The sequence below is a fragment of the Perca flavescens genome, chromosome 11 (genome assembly GCF_004354835.1).
Source record: "Perca flavescens isolate YP-PL-M2 chromosome 11, PFLA_1.0, whole genome shotgun sequence".
In the NCBI taxonomy this organism is placed as follows: domain Eukaryota; kingdom Metazoa; phylum Chordata; class Actinopteri; order Perciformes; family Percidae; genus Perca; species Perca flavescens.
In genome coordinates, this window is record NC_041341.1 from 9,958,593 (window position 1) to 9,979,942 (window position 21,350).

At 42.5% G+C, this 21,350-nt stretch overlaps 1 protein-coding gene across 2 annotated transcripts in view; it reads right to left on the minus strand.

Annotated features, from left to right (window-relative positions):
* Positions 1-21,350, minus strand: part of LOC114563757 (kalirin) — a 169,698-nt gene that overhangs the window by 14,126 nt on the left and 134,222 nt on the right. Inside the window, exons 1-3 of one of the 2 annotated variants that reach the window (XM_028590597.1) lie at positions 17,756-17,969; positions 6,491-6,697; positions 4,570-4,655 (exon numbers count right to left, since the gene is read on the minus strand). In XM_028590597.1, the coding sequence (XP_028446398.1) occupies positions 4,570-4,655; positions 6,491-6,697; positions 17,756-17,825 (363 nt within the window). In that variant the 5' untranslated portion in view covers positions 17,826-17,969. Of the gene's footprint in view, positions 1-4,569; positions 4,656-6,490; positions 6,698-17,755; positions 17,970-21,350 lie in introns of those variants that run through there. The other variant, XM_028590599.1, reaches the window with a different exon arrangement.

Consider the following 21,350-nt stretch of genomic DNA (forward strand, 5'->3'; position numbering starts at 1 on the left):
ATGAACCCTACATACACCCGATTGGACAAATTTGCTTGGCTCTCATCAATCTTTGCTTCCAAATTTCCAAGGTCAAGGAGTCTTTATTTTCACAGAGGGGCAATTCGTTTTGCAGCAAATAAAGTGCAACATAAATGACACATAAGCCATACAGACAACAGACACTATCGATGGAGGACACAAGTAAATACATACTACTAACAAAAGCTATAGCAGCAGGAACAAGAGTTTTTGTGTCTGTTTGTCCTGCATTTAGTCAGACAGAATCTGCGGCCAGACGGCAACAACATAAAGTAGCTGTTCAAGGGGTGGCTTATATCAGCCAGGACTGACTAAAGTCGATCAGCATTTCTTTAGTTTTTGCCGCGTTGATGTTCATAAAAGATGACTTGCACCACGCTGTTCCATTCAAACAACAGACAAACAAAACTTCAAATTTCCATTAAATACACTTTATATGCATAACCGCATGATGCTGAGTCATGCTGCATTTTGTGCAGTTTGGGGAAGTGGTGATGAATCACAGATAAGGAACTCCTTCCTCATGGTTCTGGTCAGGCTCCACGAGCTAGCTGGTTGTTTTCAGAATAAAAGCCTCTGAGCTTGCGAGTGAATTTTGGCAGGCTGGGCTCTCTCTCTCTCTCTGTAAAACACAAAGCTGCATTTGACTGAGCTTTGTTCAATTCACACAGGCGTATGGGGCAAAAGTTCAAGCTGCATTTACTCATTCTAAACTGCCGAGGGACATTGTGTTGAAGAAGAGTTCTTTCCTCCGTTTGTATCATTGTAACTAAATGTGGTCTCACTCCCCCTGCAGCACAAACAAAAAACAGCATTGCGTTTATATTGATCTGTTGAACACAACTTCTTTTTTCCTTCTTTTAAAAAAAAAAAAAAAAAAAAAAAAAATGCTCCAACATTACTTATTGTCCTTTGTACTTCTGTTCCTGTTCCCGTCTTAGATACAAGGTGTCTTTAATGGTCATTAAACTGTGTTGACAGTCTTGTAAATTAAGAAAAACTGAAATTGTTTCATGGAATTGTTGTTGTTGTGCCGTGAAAGAGGCAAAGCAGCGGGTGTGGGAGAAGTTTGGAGAAGACATGGAGAAAGACTTTCGGTCGGCACCAAGGTGCTTCTGGAAAACTGTTCGCCAGCTGTGTACAGGATGGGACACTGTTGACCTCAACTGAGGAGGTAATAGGGCGGTGGAAGGAGAACTTTGAGGAACTCCTAAATCCGACTAACACGCCCTCTATGTTAGAGGCAGAGCTGGAAGATGATGGGGGATCATTGTCCATTTCCCAGGCGGAGGTCACTGATGTAGTCAAACAACTCCACAGTGGCAAAGCCCCTGGGATTGATGAGATCCGTCCAGAAATGCTCAAGGCTCTGGGTGTGGAGGGGCTGTCCTGGCTGACACGCCTCTTCAACATTGCGTGGAAGTCTGGGACGGTGCCAAAGGAGTGGCAGACCGGGGTGGTGGTTCCCCTTTTTAAAAAGGGGGACCAGAGGGTGTGTGCCAATTACAGGGGTATCACACTTCTCAGCCTCCCTGGTAAAGTCTACTCCAAGGTGCTGGAAAGGAGGGTTCGGCCGATAGTTGAACCTCGGGTTGAGGAGGAACAATGCGGATTCCGTCCTGGTCGTGGAACAACGGACCAGATCTTTACTCTCGCAAGGATCCTGGAGGGAGCCTGGGAGTATGCCCAACCGGTCTACATGTGTTTTGTGGATCTGGAAAAGGCGTATGACCGTGTCCCCCGGGAGATACTGTGGGAGGTGCTGCGGGAGTATGGGGTGAGGGGGTCTCTTCTCAGGTCCATCCAATCTCTGTACAACCAAAGCGAGAGCTGTGTCCGGGTTCTCGGCAGTAAGTCGGACTCGTTTCAGTTAAGGGTTGGCCTCCGCCAGGGCTGCGCTTTGTCACCAATCCTGTTTGTAATATTTATGGACAGGATATCGAGGCGTAGTCGGGGTGGAGAGGGGTTGCAGTTCGGTGGGCTGGGGATCTCATTGCTGCTCTTTGCAGATGATGTGGTCCTGATGGCATCATCGGCCTGTGACCTTCAGCACTCACGAGATCGGTTTGCAGCCGAGTGTGAAGCAGTTGGGATGAGGATCAGCACCTCTAAATCTGAGGCCATGGTTCTCAGCAGGAAACCGATGGAGTGCCTACTCCAGGTAGGGAATGAGTCCTTACCCCAAGTGAAGGAGTTTAAGTACCTTGGGGTTTTGTTCATGAGTGAGGGACAATGGAGCGGGAGATTGGTCGGAGAATCGGGCGCAGCGGGTGCGGTATTACATTCAATTTATCGCATTGTGACGAAAAGAGAGCTGAGCCAGAAGGCAAAGCTCTCGATCTACCGGTCAGTTTTCCTTCCTACCTCACCTATGGTCATGAAGGCTGGGTCATGACCAAAAGAACGAGATCCAGGGTACAAGTGGCCGAAATGGGTTTCTTTAGGAGGGTGGCTGGCGTCTCCCTTAGAGATAGGGTGAGAAGCTCAGTCATCCGTGAGGAGCTCGGAGTAGAGCCGCTGCTCCTTCGCGTCGAAAGGAGCCAGTTGAGGTGGTTCGGGCATCTGGTAAGGATGCCCCTGGGCGCCTCCCTAGGGAGGTGTTCCAGGCACGTCCAGCTGGGAGGAGGCCTCGGGGAAGACCCAGGACTAGGTGGAGGGATTATATCTCCAACCTGGCCTGGGAACGCCTCGGGATCCCCCAGTCGGAGCTGGTTAATGTTGCGCGGGAAAGGGAAGTTTGGGGTTCCCTGCTGGAGCTGCTCCCCCCGCGACCCGATACCGGATAAGCGGACGAAGATGGATTGATGAATGGATGGATGAAATTGTTTCACCCCTGAACGGCTTTTATACATTTGTTTCATTCTTTCGGATGACAAACCATTGCTGACTTTGTAATGAAGTCCTAGAGAACATGGAAGTCAACAGAAATGTAGGGCACAGAAAGAATGCAGGGTTTTGAACAAGCAGCATGAGTAGTTGGAAAAATTTCCAAAGAAGTCAGATTGCAGAGTTTAAATATTGTCAGTAATCGGTGAGTAATTCAGGATCACACGTCTGTGTGTGTAGGTGTGATTAGGTGTCGGAGGAAAAAAAAGCCCTAACAGAAAGAGGAACTTACTGTCTATTACGTAAATGTAGTATTAATAAATCTCCATATACCTTCGTGACATGCTCACCGTTGGCCGGGTAGAGCAGATAGCTTTAACCAAGGACTCTTTGTAGACAGAACAGATAACCAACCATAAAACAGGCCTAGGTAATCACATACAGTATCGCTGAGCACGATTACAGGTAAGGGATAATGTATAGCGAGTTGGCCATTATTGCAAAATGAAGCCGATAGGATGATGCGACTTTAGTTTTGGCAAAAAAAAAAGTTAGATTTTACTGTTGGAGCTGCGTCCATAGCAACGTAAACTCTGAACAGATGCATAAAATGACCGCAGCACCTGGTTGAGGTTTCCTGCCCCGTAACTGTCAAAGTAGGGCGACGTTTTTGATTAACCAAAAAATTAGTTTGCAGTGGTGGAATACCAACTAAGTACATTTACTCAAGTACTGTACTTAAGTACAAATTTGAGGTTCTTGTACTTTACCTGAGTGCCACTTTCTACTTCTACTCTGCTACATTTCAGAGAGAAATATTGTACTTTTTACTCCACTACATTCATCTGACAGCTTTAGTTACTAGTTACTTTACAAATTAGGAGTTTTGCACACAAACCGCATGTAGTTTATTATATATGATGTTTTATTATAAATTAAACTACCCAACAATATAACGGCCTACAAGTCCAGCTGAAATGATTAGACCATTAAACACTTAGTTGGTTGACAGAACTGTTTGGATTGTTTCCAGTTTCTAAAATGTGAGGATATTTCTGCATTGAGTACTTTTACATTTAATACTTTAAGTACATTTTCCTAATGATACTTGCATACTGTTACTTAAGTAACATTTTCAATGCAGGACTTTTACTTGTAACACAGTATTTTTACAGTGTGGTATTAGTACTTTTACTTAAGTATAGGATCTGAATAGTTCTTCCACAGCTGTTAGTTTGTGTTATTATGCAACTTTGGTCAATCTGAACTAACCCTTTAAAAACATCAAAGTCGCACAATAACACAAACCAACTAACCGATCGAGACAGCGGTAGACCAGAAACGATAAAATTTATGTTTTTGTCAAAGAAGTCAGGTGGATTCAGTTCCCCGTCAGAAAGGGCTGTCTGACAGCAAGGAAAAGCTGTGAAATAATGCTAAGCTAATGCTTTGAGGTGCCTAAAATACATGTAGCGTCTGCCCCTGTCCACAGCAGTACATAGCTTAGCTTCCGTGCCGGTACTCCTGTCTGCTTCTCCTAACTGGGGGGTGAGCCGACCGCCATCTACTGTAGCTAACACACAGACTATGGAGAAGTACCACGTAGAAAAACCCAAACTATCCCTTTAAGCTACGAATTGTCAGCAGGTTGGTGAAATACCATTTTGTCGAAAAGCAAACCACAGCAGGTGAAACGTGCTATTCTTGAATCGTACTGCTTACCTCATCGATGATGTCATCCTGCATTGTAAGGTCAGGCTGTCCCAGGTCAATACTCTTCCTGCTTTCCTCTCTTCCTGATCCGGGTCCTGTCAATCAATCAATCAATCAATCAATCAATCAATAAACCAACCAGACACTCCGTCCACCAGCTGATTACTCAAACACGTACTGATGTAAACATTTTAACAAGGATGAATTCTGGCATTATAACATTTTTCATTTAGGATTCAAGTAAATCAAGGACGTTTTTAACAGCCTGGAGTTGCATTTGAGAGATTCAGTGGAAATAAATAATAATTTTGCAAGACATACAGTATATCTCTCATCTTTTCTAATGTTGCTAGAATGACTTTAGAAGAATTGTACTCCCCAAAGTCCTGCTGAGACTAAACAGGTAAGGTATTACAGTGAACAAAGTTATGTCAAAGTTATGTTATTGTCACATTGTTACGATTCTAGTGTGGTATGCGTTTGTGCGTCTCTCCCTCTCTCTTTGTTCTGTTCTCCCTTGGGGTCTCTCCCTGGGTGTCGCCCCCTCTCCCTCATTACGGTTGCGAAGAGCGATTAAGCGCACCGGTGCTCACGCGGTCATTCAGGACGTTCAGAGAGGCGAGCAGACAGGACCAGCGGGTCTATATTTGGGGCGCCTGGGTAGCTCACCTGGTAGACCGCGCGACCATATTACAGAGGTTTACTCCTCGACGCAGCGGCCGCGGGTTCGACTCAGACCTGCGGCCCTTTGCTGCATGTCATTCCCCCTCTCACCCCCCCCCCTTCATGTCTTCAGCTATCCTATACAAATAAAAAGGCCTAAAATGCCAAAAGAAATAATCTTAAAAAAATAAATAAGTAGTCCATACTCTAGTTGTGATGTACCAAGGTCGGTAACCTTAACTCTGGTCCGCATTTGTTTAAGTTAATAGTGAATTTGTTGTTTTACTCAAATCGGATCCAGTTTCCTATTTTTCGTGGAGCTTAGTTTTCAGTTGGTGCTCCTTTGCAAAACTTTTATTTACAGTATCAATAACACCTAATTTTGCTCATGCACTTCCCCTAACCTGGATTCTTTCCCCCTGGGTTTTCCCTGACGCAGTTGCAAGCAGGAATTTGCATATGAGAACTTTTCCTATTGCATGCGAGAACACTCGTATGCAATGGATTCAACATGGATTCAATGCGGCAACAATAATTCAAATATTAAAGCACAAAGCAGGTCCTTTCAGAAGGCCTTTGCCCGCAACAGTATTGCCAGACCGATTTTGTCCTAGTGTATTAAAATGAACTGAAACCAGTGGCTACATGGAGGGGAAAACATCCGAGGAAGAATTCATGGTATGCTTTGAAATGGGGCAGAATCCAATCAGAGCTGGCTCAGCAAAGACTCATTACTCTTTTATTCAACTTGTCAGTGATCTGTTATTCTGCTCGAGGCCCTTTGGTTGGGTTTGTTGTAGAACTGTCTTACCTAGGGATCGACCAATTATCGGCCTGGCTGATTATCGGGGCCAATATTTGGCAAATTGCAGATTATCTGCATCAGTGTTTTATTTTACCGAGAATTGATAGTTTATTATTAAAAAGTGAGCTACTGTGGCTCCACTACAGCTCTGTAAGCCATCTGCCACACTTGCAAACAAACTGGTAGCATGTTCAAACTTCAGGAAGCAATTTTTGTTTTAATTTATTGATTTTCTTCTTTTCTTTGTATTATGTTTAAGTGTTTCAGTTTTATTACATACTTGCCTGAAGCATTTTGCGTTGGAGTTTGTAACATTTCAAAAATTAAAATTTTGACTAAAAGATTTTCATTTTGACTATAAATGCGTATCTGTTCTAAATATCCCTCATCGGTTTCAGTAACTACGAATGATCGGTATCAATACGGGCCCTGAAAGACCAGTCGGTCGGCCCCCAGTCTTACCGGTCTTCTTCTGTTTGTTATTGGGGAGTTTCTTGACGGAGCTGCCGTGGCTGAGGCGGCGGACTGGACTGGTCAGCCACTTCCTCAGGGTGTTCCCGGAGCGTTTGGGTCCAGGGGAGCTGGACTGCAGCGAGCTGAGGGATGGCTGCGGCTGAAGGTTCGCCACCGACTCGGTCTTGCCATCAGAGCTGCTGACAGGGTAGTTTTCTGAAAGAAATCAGATACAAGTAGACATTTCAGTAAGTTCCAATGAGCTGTACTTATTCCACTTCCGCAGCGTTACATGTATTGGTTTTTTTAAATAACTAAGGGATGATCAGATAAAGTTGACCTTTGACCAGGTTCCAATCAGCTGTACTTAGGTTACATTTACATTGCTGCGTTTTGGTTTAAAAACGAATATCTTATGCGACTTGTACACCTCGCCATTCTCCCTGCTCTGGCGTTTCCGAGCCCCTAAACCGGAGAAATCTGAAAACGCTTTCTCAACGGCCGCAAACGGAGACCTTTGGCGACGCCGACACAGACGCTAACGTTTCGGTGGCTGATTGGGTCTTAATCGCTCATGATGTCTCGTTCTCTGAGACAAACCTATTAACGTTACCACGGCAACTTCCAGTAACCGGCGGAATATACATGCTAAATCCTGTTCACCCCGGCACTCACATGCCCAGTATACGAGAATGTCGATGAGATGTGCGGTTTGGGCGTGTTAGTTTAAAAACGGAGATTAGGTCTTCTCCTGGAGCTAAAAACACTTGTGTGCACGGAGATCGCTTTTGGGTAAAAGTTCTTAAAAACCAAAACGGAGCGATGTAAACGTAGCCTTATACCGCTTCCATAGTGTTACATTTCTTTTAACCCTAGTTTGTTGTTCAAGTCTGTGGGACCCGTTTTTAATGTTTGCTAAAAGAAAAATTATGCTATTTATTTTTTCTTTTAACTCTAACTTATTGGCCTTGGCTCATTTTCTGTGGAGAACATAACAAATAACTTATTTTCAACGACTGCACACAGTACACCCCCCCTCCCCCCTCTACATATAACTATTACATATGAGGTGTTGGGGTCTACTGGACCTGAGTGTATTTAATTGTAGGTGCTATGAAACTATATTGTCTTTCTGCACCTGCTATTCCCACACAAAGTTACAAAATTCTTACATTTCAAGTACTTTCACCTGTTCTGATTAAGGTCTAAGTAATAAGCACCAATAATGATAAATGTGTATATGTATATATCATTAATTGAGCTAAAGTAAACATCTATTAAGTATTTTTAAATAAATTGTTATGGCTGTATTTATTTAAAAGCCTAATAATGTGGTGGGTCCACCAGACCCGGGAACATTGGCTGTGTAACAAAAATATGAACACCACACAAGGGTTAAATAGATAAGGGCTGTGACTTAAGAGTCAAACCTTACATGCTCAATAAAAAAAAAGGTCCTCCGGAAAAAATATCAATGAAAAAAAAAAAAACATTCTGTAGATGAGTTTCTTTTCTAACTACACTTCATTAAAGCTCCCTTGTTCCGCTTTCATTAGGTTGAAATAGTTCCCGCCTCAGGATTAAAATTCAAGACGTAAAGTTCTTTGTGGTGCTTTGCAGGGAAATAGAAGGAACTTGAGGACTTTATGTCGTCCTGCTCCACTTGTTGTTTTCGTTATCACTCAAACGGAGGTTACAAGGCGTTTTGACATTTACAGTCTTGTTAAATCAGCTGATGGGAACATAACAGTTCAAACGCTCTGACTTCATAGATCATCAATCCATCAGGTTCACACAACCTGTCGGTTACTTCCATGAACCAGAAAAGCAGAAAGAGGTAGGGTGAGTAAGAGGGTGTGTGTGTGTGTGTGCGTGCGCATGTGTAAATTAGGATGCTGACACAATGACCTTTCCATCAGTGCTTATAATAACTGCTGACATCAGGAGTTCCAGCTATGTAGTACTATCTTCCTTTTAAATATTCATATAAATATACAATCTTTAATAGTGAGAAATCATAGCTATTGCTAATTGAAATTAAAACTGGTCAGAACTAACTTGAAGATCTTGAATTTGAGTTTCTACTAGTCCTTTATTTAAAAGGAGATTTTTCCAGCTCTGTCATCTGTGTGGGCACAATGTGTGCCTTTGTTAATTATGTTCATGCACTACGGCATCATGTTTTGGTTTTTGGGAAGGGAAAAAAAAAAAAAAAAAAAGCAGTGTGAGATCCAGATACGACTTTATATTAATGAAAAACAAAATGTGTCTAGCAGCTGCTCTCTTGTCACACACCCCTCGCCTGACAATACGGTCACTTCAGACACATGCTGCCATGCTGGAGACGCATTCCTTCTTCCCTTGCTCGAGTATTATGTTGGTAAGCAGAATCAAGACATTGTTTCAACTGTTTAAGCAAAGGTGTATTCGGTTGCAGGAACCAGGAGGCAGGAAATAAATTATTGGGTCATGTTGAGCGTTTCACTGAGATGATATCACATTTAAAGTTACAGTGACACATTAGCGCATAGTTCAAACCACAATGCAGCCTATAAAACCATTCTAGTTAAGAGAAAAAGGAAGCTAAATGATCTCTGATGTCGGCTGCAAAGCCAGAAAACATTTGAACATCTGAGTGTGTGTGTGTGTAAGAAACGGTAGTCATGTGTCAGGAGTGTTGTGGATCAGCTGCACTTTGCACAGCTGGGAGCCATGTGCTGCAGCTACTGTAGTGTTGTGCTGTGTGCATATGTGTGTGTGTGTGTGTGTGTGTGTGTGTGTGTGTGTGTGTGTGCGCCAGACAGGAAATGAAAGGTTAAGGGTCAACGGAATCTCCTGAGATGTTCAGCAGTACCATCTTTACATACAGAGATCCTTCAGCACTGTTGTAAAGACGACCCTACATTACACCGGCTTTGCTTTCTTTACACTCAACCAAACAAAGGAGGCATAATGCTGTCCCACTGTGGGATTTCAGCAAGCCTGCTGGCGTGAAAATAAAAGGGGTGTAAAAGGGGATTATGAGTGTTCATCTTCATTTCTCTCCCTATTCATGTTCTCCCTTCCTTCCTCTCCTCCCTAATCTCTGACCTGCTTTTTATCTGAAGGTCTCCTACTTGTACACACATGCATTTTGCTGTGCTGTAGACGGCAAAATAAACATGTGATATTATGTTATTTCTGTCACAATGTTCCCTTAAAATCACTTTCACTTCCTAGAAGTATTATAAGCCAGAGGAAGGGGGGGTCGGGGGGTCAAAGGCCAGCAGCGCAACAATGTGCAGAAAGACGCGTGCCTCCTACCCGGCAACAGCCATGTTGGCTTCTAAGCAACATCTCAAACTATCTTTTTCTGCAATCTATATAATTTATCTGAACTTTACAATATTTTTTCATTTATAAAACAATGAAGTTGGTAATTTCATGTAATGTATTAAATCACAGGTGTCAAACTCAAGGCCCGCGGGCCAAATCCGGCCCCTCGCAGATTTTGATCCGGCCCTCATATCAATTTAGCTTCACAATAACTGTTGTCACACATAGCTTTTGTCACTTTTCTGAAGTTTTTGTCACTTTTGCGGACGCTTTCTTTCAGGTTTTTTTGGTGCTTTTTCCAATGTTTTTTTTTTTTTTTTATGTTTTAGTCTTTTTCTGGCTATTTTTTTTCTTCCACTTTTTCAGAGTTATTTTGATGCTTTTTACGATGCTTTTTTTCAACGTTTATGCCACTTTTCCCTACATTTTTTGCTGCTTTTTTTCAATGTTTTTGCCACTTTTTCAGACGTTTTTTGCCAATGTTTTTGATGCTTTTGCAATGATGGCTAAGGAACCTTTTTAAAGACTTTATGTCGACCAAACTGTAAGTGAGAAGACTTTATAAGACATGCGATAATACGGTCAAAGATATTTGACTTTTCTTAAACTCTACATCTGGCCCTTGATGCGATTCTCATTTCCAGTGTGGCCCTCGCTGAAGTTAAGTTTGACACCCATGTATTAAATGATTTGTGGTATTTGTGCTGCATCACTTAAACTCAAACAATATGGTTGAAATAAAATCTGTTCCCACTTCTTTGGCCCCACACCTCTTCCCTTCACAGCGTGCAGCACTGTGGGTAAATGTGTCCGTATTAGTGGGAGCTGTCGTTGCAGTTGTTATCCGTCTGTGTCAGCAGCGTGGCAGAGATAAAACAGCAGCCGAGGTCACCCAGTGCTACTAAAGGTGCCTCCGTCTTCATTTTTTTTTTTTTTTTTTTTTCTCATTTCTGCCTGCCGAAACTCGCCAGGTTGGGTGTTGACAGGTCTCTGATGACTCTCTTCTAAAAAACACATTGACTCAATTTGAACATTTTCCCTTATCTGTTGGTCTAAATATCCAACCCCAGAACACACTGGCTTAAATAGTGATTACAAGCAGCAGAATGACAGGTGTCCAGCAGAGTAGCCTGTCTGTTCTGTATAACGTGGTGAAGTACATCACGTGGTGATGAGGACAGAGAAACCACAAGCAACCCGCCCCTGCCGCGATTTCTCCTGATTCTCCCAATCACCGCGCCGCTGATTGTTTATTTTTTTTCCCCTGTCGTCACTCTGTCCCGGTGTTTCAGCGGTTACTCTCTGAAGTGGTCTTGAGAAAATGCTGTCATGCGTTCTTAAGAGAGGAAAACATGTCATAGGTCATCTGTTCACCTGCGCGTGTGCTTTCAGCAGAACTAATGTCAGGCACTGAGTGGCCTTGACAGCTGGCTGACGACAGAAACTCATTACAGCCTCGAGAGCACGTGCACACAGACACACACACACACAGACACAGACACACACACACACACACTTTTCAATGTTTTTGCCACTTTTTCAGACATTTTTTTCCGATGTTTTTGATGCTTTTGCGAAGATGGCTAAGGAACTTTTTCCAAACTTTTTTTAGGACTTTATGTCGACCAAACTGTAAGTGAGAAGACTTTATAAGACACGCGACACACACACACACACACACATACAGAGACACACACACACACCCACCCACAGCTGACTGATAAGACATCATTGCTTTAACTTTTAAGAAAAAGGAGTGCTGCTGTCAGCTGACCAGTCACCACGACAACCAGGAACAGCTGTACATGGACCATGCCACACAATGAGTTTAAAAGGATGACCACAAAAACAGAATACTACACACACACACACACACACACACACACACACACACACACACACACACACACACACACACACACACACACACACACACACACACACACACACACACACACACACACACACACACACACACACACACACACGGTCCGTTGCTTGGCGTTTCTGAAGCTTTCAACCACATCTCGCAGCCTTCCTCAGCGGAGGGAGTGATGGGTTCAGTTGGTGAAACCTCAGTAACAGAATAGATGGAATAAAATACACCAGTCTTTGTCATTGTACGTGTGTGTGTGTATATATATATTTTTTTTGTTTAATTTCTTTTCTTTTCAGTATATGTTATAAAATGTTTTAATATTGTCTGATTAAATGTTGTCTTGGACCCCAGGAAGACGAGCTGGTCGTCTAGGCGTCAGCTAATGGGGATCCTTATAATACAAAAAATACAAAATGCATGTACGGACGAAATTTAATGCAACCCAAACATCTGCAAAAGTGCAAAACAGGTGAATAAATAAATAAAAAAAGAACTTCTCAATGTCACTATTAAAAAATGTATTAAAAAAGATGTGATAAGATTGTGAAGAAAAAAAAAAAAAAAAAAAAAACACAAAAACCTAAAGAGACAAAACATTCCCTGTGTGATTCGACCTTAATACTCAAGCAGCATTAGGTGCAGTTATGACTTTTGGGTAAACTGTTGTAAAAGTATTTGATTGGTACTTAATGGCCCACAACACATTCCTCTATATTATGTCATCAAACAAAAACGATGACCGCAGTTCCACTCATGATCTTAGAAAAGGAAGAGGGCCCAACAGCCCCAGGAACAAAGGGACTTTATATTTTTTATACTAGTTAAACAAGGTGACAAAACTCATACATGCCCGTCTTTGTGACTTCAAATCTCGAGGTGTTGTGGATGCCACATAAATTACAGTGTAGTAAGTACAAAATCCGAAGCACCAGGTTTGTACATCTTCTATCTTGTTCCCGGTAAAATCACGCCCACACCAACGCAACCATTTTCTGACATAATGCTACAGTCACAAATGTGTCCCTCACACAAACATTTCAAAAAACTTTCAAAGCTACGCACAGCACAGAAACTACACACACAGTTTGTCAGTGGTCATCATTTACCGAGGTCCAAAGCTTATTTTCAATGTTCATCTAAGAAGTGATAGTTGGGGAGTGTTGCAGCGTTACTACGTGTGGGAAACACGGAATATTGCGTGTACTACAGAGTACAGCAGAGTCACACTGACGGCCACAGTCAGGTGGGACCAAACAGGGAAGCTTTTGTTCGGCAGCCGACAGAAAGACAGACTGTCTACTGTTAAAATCCCCATCACTCACTATTCTTTAAAACACACACACACACACACACACACACACACACACACACACACACACACACACACACACACACACACACACACACACACACACACACACACACACACACACACACACACACACACACACACACACACACACCTGTAGATACTAAACCAGTAGCTCTGAAATGCAACAGAACAAGGTTGTTGTCTTGCTCCCGATCTCACACACTCGGTTTCATTTTGTAATTTCACACAACACACACACACTCTATTGACAAGAGAGTATTTGAATTCACACAAAAGAGTCCAGGTAAGTGACTAAAATAGTCTAACCACTAACTAGCTATGCTCACTAGATGGATAGGACTCAAAATCAGAGAAATGCGTGTAAGATTAAAACACATTGTGCTGTGTGCATGTATGTGTGTGTGTGTGTGTGTGTGTGTGTGTGTGTGTGTGTGTGTGTGTGTGTGTGTGTGTGTCAATGACAGGAAGTGATACAGTAATTGGGGAAGAGGACATTCCTGTCATACCTCTCTCACTCTCCTGTCCCTTACATATTTGACAACACAGACAACTGGACTAACTACTCAAACATATTTACTGAGCGTAATCACAAGAGCACTACTGTAATGACAGAGACGCACCGATACTGACTATAGTCATTCTAGGTTGATATACTATACACATTATACACTGGCATTTTAATTCCCGTTTGGGTGTTGACCAATTTGTTGCAGCATTTGCAAGGTTTACACTTGAACTTCTAATTCCTGTTAATTTTTTATATTTTGTACCATGTTGCTAGTGCCCAATGTATTTATTTAATTATTTGTTTAATAATAACAATTTAGATAAAAAAAAAGGAACTTCAATTGAGTCAAAGCAGCAGGGTTGGGGAAACTTTACAATAGCAGGATGTTACATAACGGGCCCGTTACATGGTAGCAAAACACATATGCATTCGTACGACAAATTTCATCTCTCACTTGAGAAGACTTCGGTATCTTGCTTGTCTCTACAATCTTCTCAATTATTCTCGCTCTCCCACTCTGCCATATTGTATTTGATTCAATCCTGCACCGAGCCACTGGTTTGGGCCAGTATTCCTTGCAACAGCAGTAGGACTAGAAATGATACGAGCAGTGGAGGAGGGTCTACCTTTTTCTAAATGAGCACAAACAGAATCACTTCCAGCCCTCCCAGTTAGAGCAGAACTGAAAGACGTTACCGATAGGATAACGGACAGTCTAGTGCCAAATAAAAACGTTTCACAAATGCAGAAATTAAGACTACTTAGTCATTTCTGGAGGAAAATGAAGAAAAGTAACAAAGGCAGAAAAGCTGCTAACCTTCCTTCCATACCATATACTCGTTTCCCTTTGTTTTCGAGCTGTATATAACACAGAAAAACCCTGTCAACTATAAAAATGTTTTTACAGGAAAAGTAAAACTTAAGTGTAGTTGTTGGGAAATCCCAACAGTTCTCTTACTCCACTGCTGCTAATACTGCCACCCCACTGACCAGACATCTCTAAGTATGAGAAGTATAAGAGCCCTGGTCCCAATTTAAAATTGAGTGTGAAGCAGTGGAGCGAAGACAGCTAATGCAGTCTCTGTCCATTATCTCTGCTTAGTGTGTGTGTGTGTGTGTGTGTGTGTGTGTGCATGCCTCTCTCATGGTCAGAGTAGTTTCCTGCCCATCTTTAGGTTTAATGGGTAACGGACGGACGTAGGATCACTTTACACCACAGTTAATCACTCTGGCCACTGTGTGAGTGAGTGAGAAAGTGCCTGTGTGTGTGTGTGTGTGTGTGTGTGTGTGTGTGTGTGTGTGTGTGTGTGTGTGAAAAATGACTGAACGCAGCACTGAGTCTTGACTGAAAAATACAAATTTGAAATAGTTTGTACAGTACATACACAATAAGATATTGAATCATATATCATATGATATATGATTCAATGCTAAAGCAATGATGTGACGTTTATAAAAAGTGTTTAACACTGCCAAGACAGGCTGAGTTATTGAGGGAATACGCTGACATTTTTAGGAATACAGAAGGGCACATTTCACCCGAACGCACACAGAGATGAAACGGGTTGCTTTCCCAAACTCAGACTGTTATTCATCAAGTTTAAGGATATGGAAATGTTGCCACTGTCACAGGTGACCCTGCCGATGTGTCCTCACCTACAGTAAATTTACAGCCGACTAGATCACCTGGTATCACTGAAATCAGTGTAACCAGTTCAGCTACATGCCACTCTGTACAGCATGAAGCTCAGATGCTCTGGGGCCAAAGTCCACTGTCTGCCCACACACACACACAAACACACAGGAACTGAGTTAAAGGGTAACTACTGTTTTTTTCAACCTGGACCCAATTTTCCGATGTTTTTGTGTCAAAGTGACTGATGGGAACAACAATCTTTGACATTGGTCGAGTATTAAGCGAGATTGCTGCAGTCGGCAGCGGCAAAACAAGCTACAGTGTTAGTTTATAGGGCAATTGTGCAGCTTGTATTTGCCTTCACAAAAGGGCATATTTGCCGCTGACAGGCTCAGATTAATCTTCTAAGTGTCTGACAACATTATGGAAAGGATTTCTAAGGAGGTCGACGTAAGATCAAGTTTTTTTTTAACATAAAAACATCCGCAAAATTGCTTTTGTTAAACCCACCAGACTCCATGTAAATAAACAGTAATTTTAGCATCGTAAAATACACTTCATTCAAAGTCGACAAACAAACTAAAAATATGGAAAGCAGTTTGGGTGTTTCCACTTTTCCAACCATCACAACTCTAGTTTTGGTTGAAATAAAGACATAGTTCACCGATTTATGTGAAAATATGTTGGCTCTGTACACGCTAAAAGTATTGCTTTTTTAAATGGAGTCTGGTGGGTTAACCATTAGCTAGGCATAGCTGTATGCTAACCTGCACATAATAATCTTTCAGCATATTGTAATTCAAGCAGTGAGAGAAAAGTAGACTTCTGTATTGTCTACCTTGACTCTGTATTCAGGCTTTAGTAAATCTAGTCATCACGGGAGACTTTGGCCAACCACAGGTCATTTCAAAGAGAGAGCGTGCCGTTCGTGTTCCTTTGTTGAAAGTTCTGTTTGCTGTTGCCAAAGGCTCAGGGCTGCAGGTAATTCAAGGCTAAACTATTAGATAGGAGACGTCATTGTCATCCGTCTTCATACAGTGCATATAGGAACAGAACTGTGTAAAATAGTAGTCCCGTTTATAGTCGAGGGAGCATAAATACAGTTTGGAGAGCTGCTTTGCTAGGGTTAGCCTTTAGCATAGCACAAACACCAGCTTGTTTGCTGTGATTACGTTTCCTATCACCTTGCCTCTAGTGTCACCTTGTTTGGATGGCAGCGGCCTGCTATGAGGACCAATCCTTAAATGGACTGTATTAGTATCAGTGTCTGTGTTAATAAGTAAGCTATATAACTAGTCACAAAAATGTCCACGTTATTAATTCAACTAATTCAAGCCTCCGGCACATAATGACTTTCTGGTATGTACCATTTTATCTAAAAATCCTCTAACCTAAACAATACTTGACAGTGACTTTTGAAAATGACCAAAATGACTAAAAACTAAACAATATCCAACAACAAATGACCAACTTGATTGCCAATCTGGAGGGGAAAGTCAGCCACTTGCCTCCAAGAGGTTGATCATTAGGAAAGCACAACCAACAGCACAAACCACAGACATGTATTCACATTAACAGTCGCAGTCAGAAAAGCCTGTCTGTTATTGTCAAGTAAGACATAAAGTCTGTAAAATCTGAGGTTACTCTAACAGGTTTTCTTTTTTTTTTTTATTCATTAGACTGGTATCCATAGCAATAAACGTCATTAATTCAGATCCATTGATCTGCAACTAAGGCAGGAAGGATGGTCTGATATTGCTAGTCAGTCAGTCAGTTAGTCATCAGATGTCTGAATGTAACCTGGTGACAAACCGGTTCAGTCAGAGAACGTGCCAGCAGCTCTGAACGAAACACAGTAGAAACCACTGAGGCTGTCTGTCTGTCTGTAGGGAGAGACAGTTATTGGGAAATTCGGAAAGATTATTACAACTCCTGTGCGGTAAGGGTAAATCCTTTGATGCTGGCCAAAGGCTTTGTCACAACCTGCTGCACACTCAAACAAACCCATAAAAACACACACACACACACACACGCCTTGACTAAGCTGCAGGAAAACAGATTGCACAATACAACATCTGATTCTCAACAGAGACAAAGAGAGAAACTGTCCTCTTCTCAATAAGTCTCTCTCTCGCCCTTTTCCTATCTTGGTCTTTCTGTGTGACACTAACTTCCTGTTTCACAATTCATTTTCAATTCAAATTAGTTGCCGGTGGCCCCAGAACACATAGTAAATGAGAAACCCCTTTTGTCTACCCCTCTTTTATTCAGTGACACACACACACACACACACACACACACACACACACACACACACACACACACACACACACACACACACACACACACACACACACACACACACACACACACACACACACACACACCTCAAAGTGTGGAGAATGCCGACAGCCAGAAACCTGTTATCTGCTTCATTCCTCAGCACACATACTCAATACAAACTTCCTAACCTTTAAAGCATGCAACACACACACACACACACACACACACACACACACACACACACACACACACACACACACACACACACACACGGTTGTCACGCTGAGTATCACAAACAGTGTCTCGGCATCTCGTCCCACCTGTGCCGTTGTAGCAGCAGCAGCAGCAGCGGGTGAGGATCCATCCACAGCAACGCCAGCCTCGCTTCATCCTCCCTCATACACACATCCTACACTCACACACACTTCTTATTAGCTGTCTGACTCCACCACCAACTGCTCGACCAATTTGTTAACCAGACGGATTGACTGGGAGAGTGTGTGTACACCACAAGCTTCAAGTCCACACAGCTGACATCCACCACAGAGAGGGAGAGAGAGAGAGGGAGAGACAGAGACAAAAATGAGGTAGGTGGAGGAGGAGCCTATACACACATGCTTGTCTTTCTCAGACATAGTAGTTGAGTTTCTCTCCCTCCCTCACTCCCTCCCTCCCTCACTTCAATGCTCTGGAACAGAAGTCAGAGTTAATTATTGTGGAGGGCTACTTTGCCCATTGTGGAGAGCAGGGATTCAGGTTCCAACACTGTGTGTGTGTGTGTGTGTGTCTCAAGGAGAAAGGGGACAGAGTCTCATGCCTCGTCTTCGCTTCTACGCGTCGGCCTTTCATTCACACGCAAACCGCTTCACTGAAAAAAAGGATCTATTGGAAAAATCCCGCCATGCTAAAGATTTTCAGAAACTTTAATGTTGACATGTGCGCAGGGAAAATCGACTTTTTGGCACCGTTCTCTCTTTTGTGAGGAGTCACAAATATGGCGACAATTTAGTGCAATGGCGAAAGTGTCCAAAACAGTAGTGCTTCTAACCGCTTACAGGACATTTTACATGTTTACACATCCACGTAGTTACTTTCAGTGTTGGTCATCTTACTTTAAAAAAGTAATTAGTTAAAGTTACAAATTATTTCTCCCAAAACGTAACTCAGTAAGTAACTCAAGTTACCACATTGTAAAAGTAATTGGTTACTCAGCAAAGTAACTGTGATGTTATTTCTTATGTTCTATAACACGATTATGTTCTATAACTTCTTTAACGTCAAAGATGTTTATATTAACTGATTGAATAAAAACAATACAGTATTTTAGAACATTTGGTATTATTTGAACTCAATAGATTGCAGCCTGCCATATGATATGCATAGAAATAAAAACTTGGGTAAAAAGAAACAAAAAAAGGAAAATATGGCCATTAAGTAGTGCAAATCTCTAACTGTATATCAGTCCTTCCAGAAAAATGTTTGATTGTTGCGGGCAAAAATCCTTGATTATGCGGCACGTTTTCTTAAAAAATGTGATATTTATGCAATTTTATGCAATGAAATTGCGGGAATTTGCAAAAACTGCGGTTTGATGAAAAAGAGAAAAAAAGTGATATAGGTGACTTTTTTTTGCAACGAAAATGCGGGGATTATGAAATCATGCAAACCCCGCATATTTTGCACGGAAATAAGCAATTTATGCGCCGAAAGTGCGGCTATTTGAAAAAAATGCGGCCCTCCGCATGAATATGCAGACTTTGGCTGATTATGCATTGAGTTATGCGATCGCATAGTCGCGTTTTTCTGGAGGGACTGGCATATTAGGCCTACTGCACAATAAACAGAACACTAGTATCCAACTCTTTTAACAGAGTGGCTCCGTCTCCTTCGCCGGAGCTCACGCTAGCTGAATTTGGCCTTGGGGTTGGGTTAGCAGCAGCAACAAGTGTCCTGTTAGCATGTGTTGATGTGAGGGGCTTCATAAGATTCAAGTTGCTTGAGGCAGACGTGGATAAAGTATTTTTTTTCTGGGCATAGCGTGCATGATGCATAAACATTCCTTGCCTTTAATTTCAATGAGGGAGAAGTAGTGCTAATCAACCAGATAAATATTATATATTTATATTATATATTTCCCTCAGTAAATATTGGACTCACTTTTTTCTCCACCCGGATTTATCTTGCTGACCTGGAGATCAAACTAGCGAGCTTCTGGTCACAAGGTTGCTTCTCTCACCCACCACTCCATGCATTCATAGATGAGCATTGCGCGTGTGATGGACACTCACTCTTGCTTCTCACTAGTCTAATGAACCCAGATGCCCTATTGCATTTTCTCATCCATCTCAATTGCTATCTAGAATCCTGCCCATTAGCCTGCAGTGCCACATCTCTCCAGCATAGTTGTAAATAACAAGACATTGTTGTGACTCATTTAGTGCCCATTTGCTCACATGCAGTATCCGTTGGCGATGATGGTCTGATGATTACGTGTTTTTTATTTTTTTCCCCCCCCGATGGGTTGTTATTGCTCTTCTGCCCTGCACCATTAGGGGAAGAAACCGAAAGAAAACATTTTTGTAAATGGACCAACATGAGATGAATCTCCTCTACAACTTTTAACTGGTTCACTCTTACGTATGTTGCAGTTTAAGGTTTATAATCTTCTGTCTCTCTTTCTGTATATCACACACACACACACACACACACACACACACACACACACACACACACACACACACACACACACACACACACACACACACACACACACACACACACACACACACACACACACACACACACCCTAGATAGAGTTCTTCCAGCAGCTCCGTTTCCCTGCAGTGTCCCATTTTTCACACCGTGTACTTCAGCTGATGTTCGACAAAAAGAAATAATACTATACTATTGCAGCTCTGACTACACACTACTATAGTAGCTGGTCACAATTTGAGTCTTACACAGTGCTAGTTAAGAACTCCCAGAGTCAACTACACTCTCATAACAAGAGGCACCCTTGGTTGACATAAAAGAGAACCAAGGCGACTTACACCATCACCCTCAGTCACAGCTATTAACTGTTAGGATTACAGTGATCAAAGTCTTGATAGAAGAGTTACAGCTCGGACTTTCAGTCGGTTTCATTGACGTCAAAACTCCATCGTTTGGTTCAGTTAACATTAGAGCTTCAGTGTCTTCACAGTCTTTCAGAGAGGACAAGGAGACCTACTTTACAGAGCAGTCACAAGACCCAGGACAGACAGACACACACACACACACACACACACACACACACACACACACACACACACACACACACACACACACACACACACACACACACACACACACACACACACACACACACACACACAGCTGAAGCTTGAATCTAGAGAAAAGTAGTGAGACTGACAATGCAATGGGTCTTTGTGGGATATATTAGCTCAATGTAATTGCAGGTCTGCATGTTTTGCTATGGACGACCAGCTGAATGTTTGGAGCACAGCAACATATTGTAAAATACTGTGCAGATGCTGGATCATTGTCGCCCTGATTAAGGTAGGTGGAAAGTCAGCCTATGGAGCAGAGACACCGCGCATCAGAGAGAGCTTAAAAGTGATTGATGTTGGTCTACGGTCGGGCTGGGTTCGGGTAGGGCTTGAACACCACGGGCCAGGGCCGGGTTAGGGCTGGAGTTTTTGGCCCGTGCAGGGCTCTAGTGTGTAGAACACACCAGGGAGAGCAGCGGTAGTGAGAAGTATGAAAGCCCGTGGAGACCGGGGATCGTGTCACGCGTGTCACATTTCCTAAACCCACTTCACTTTCTTCTTTTCCTAAACCCCAACCGTCCCGTTCTTCTTTTACTAAACCCCAACCGTCCCGTTCTTCTTTTACTAAACCCCAACAGTCCCGTTC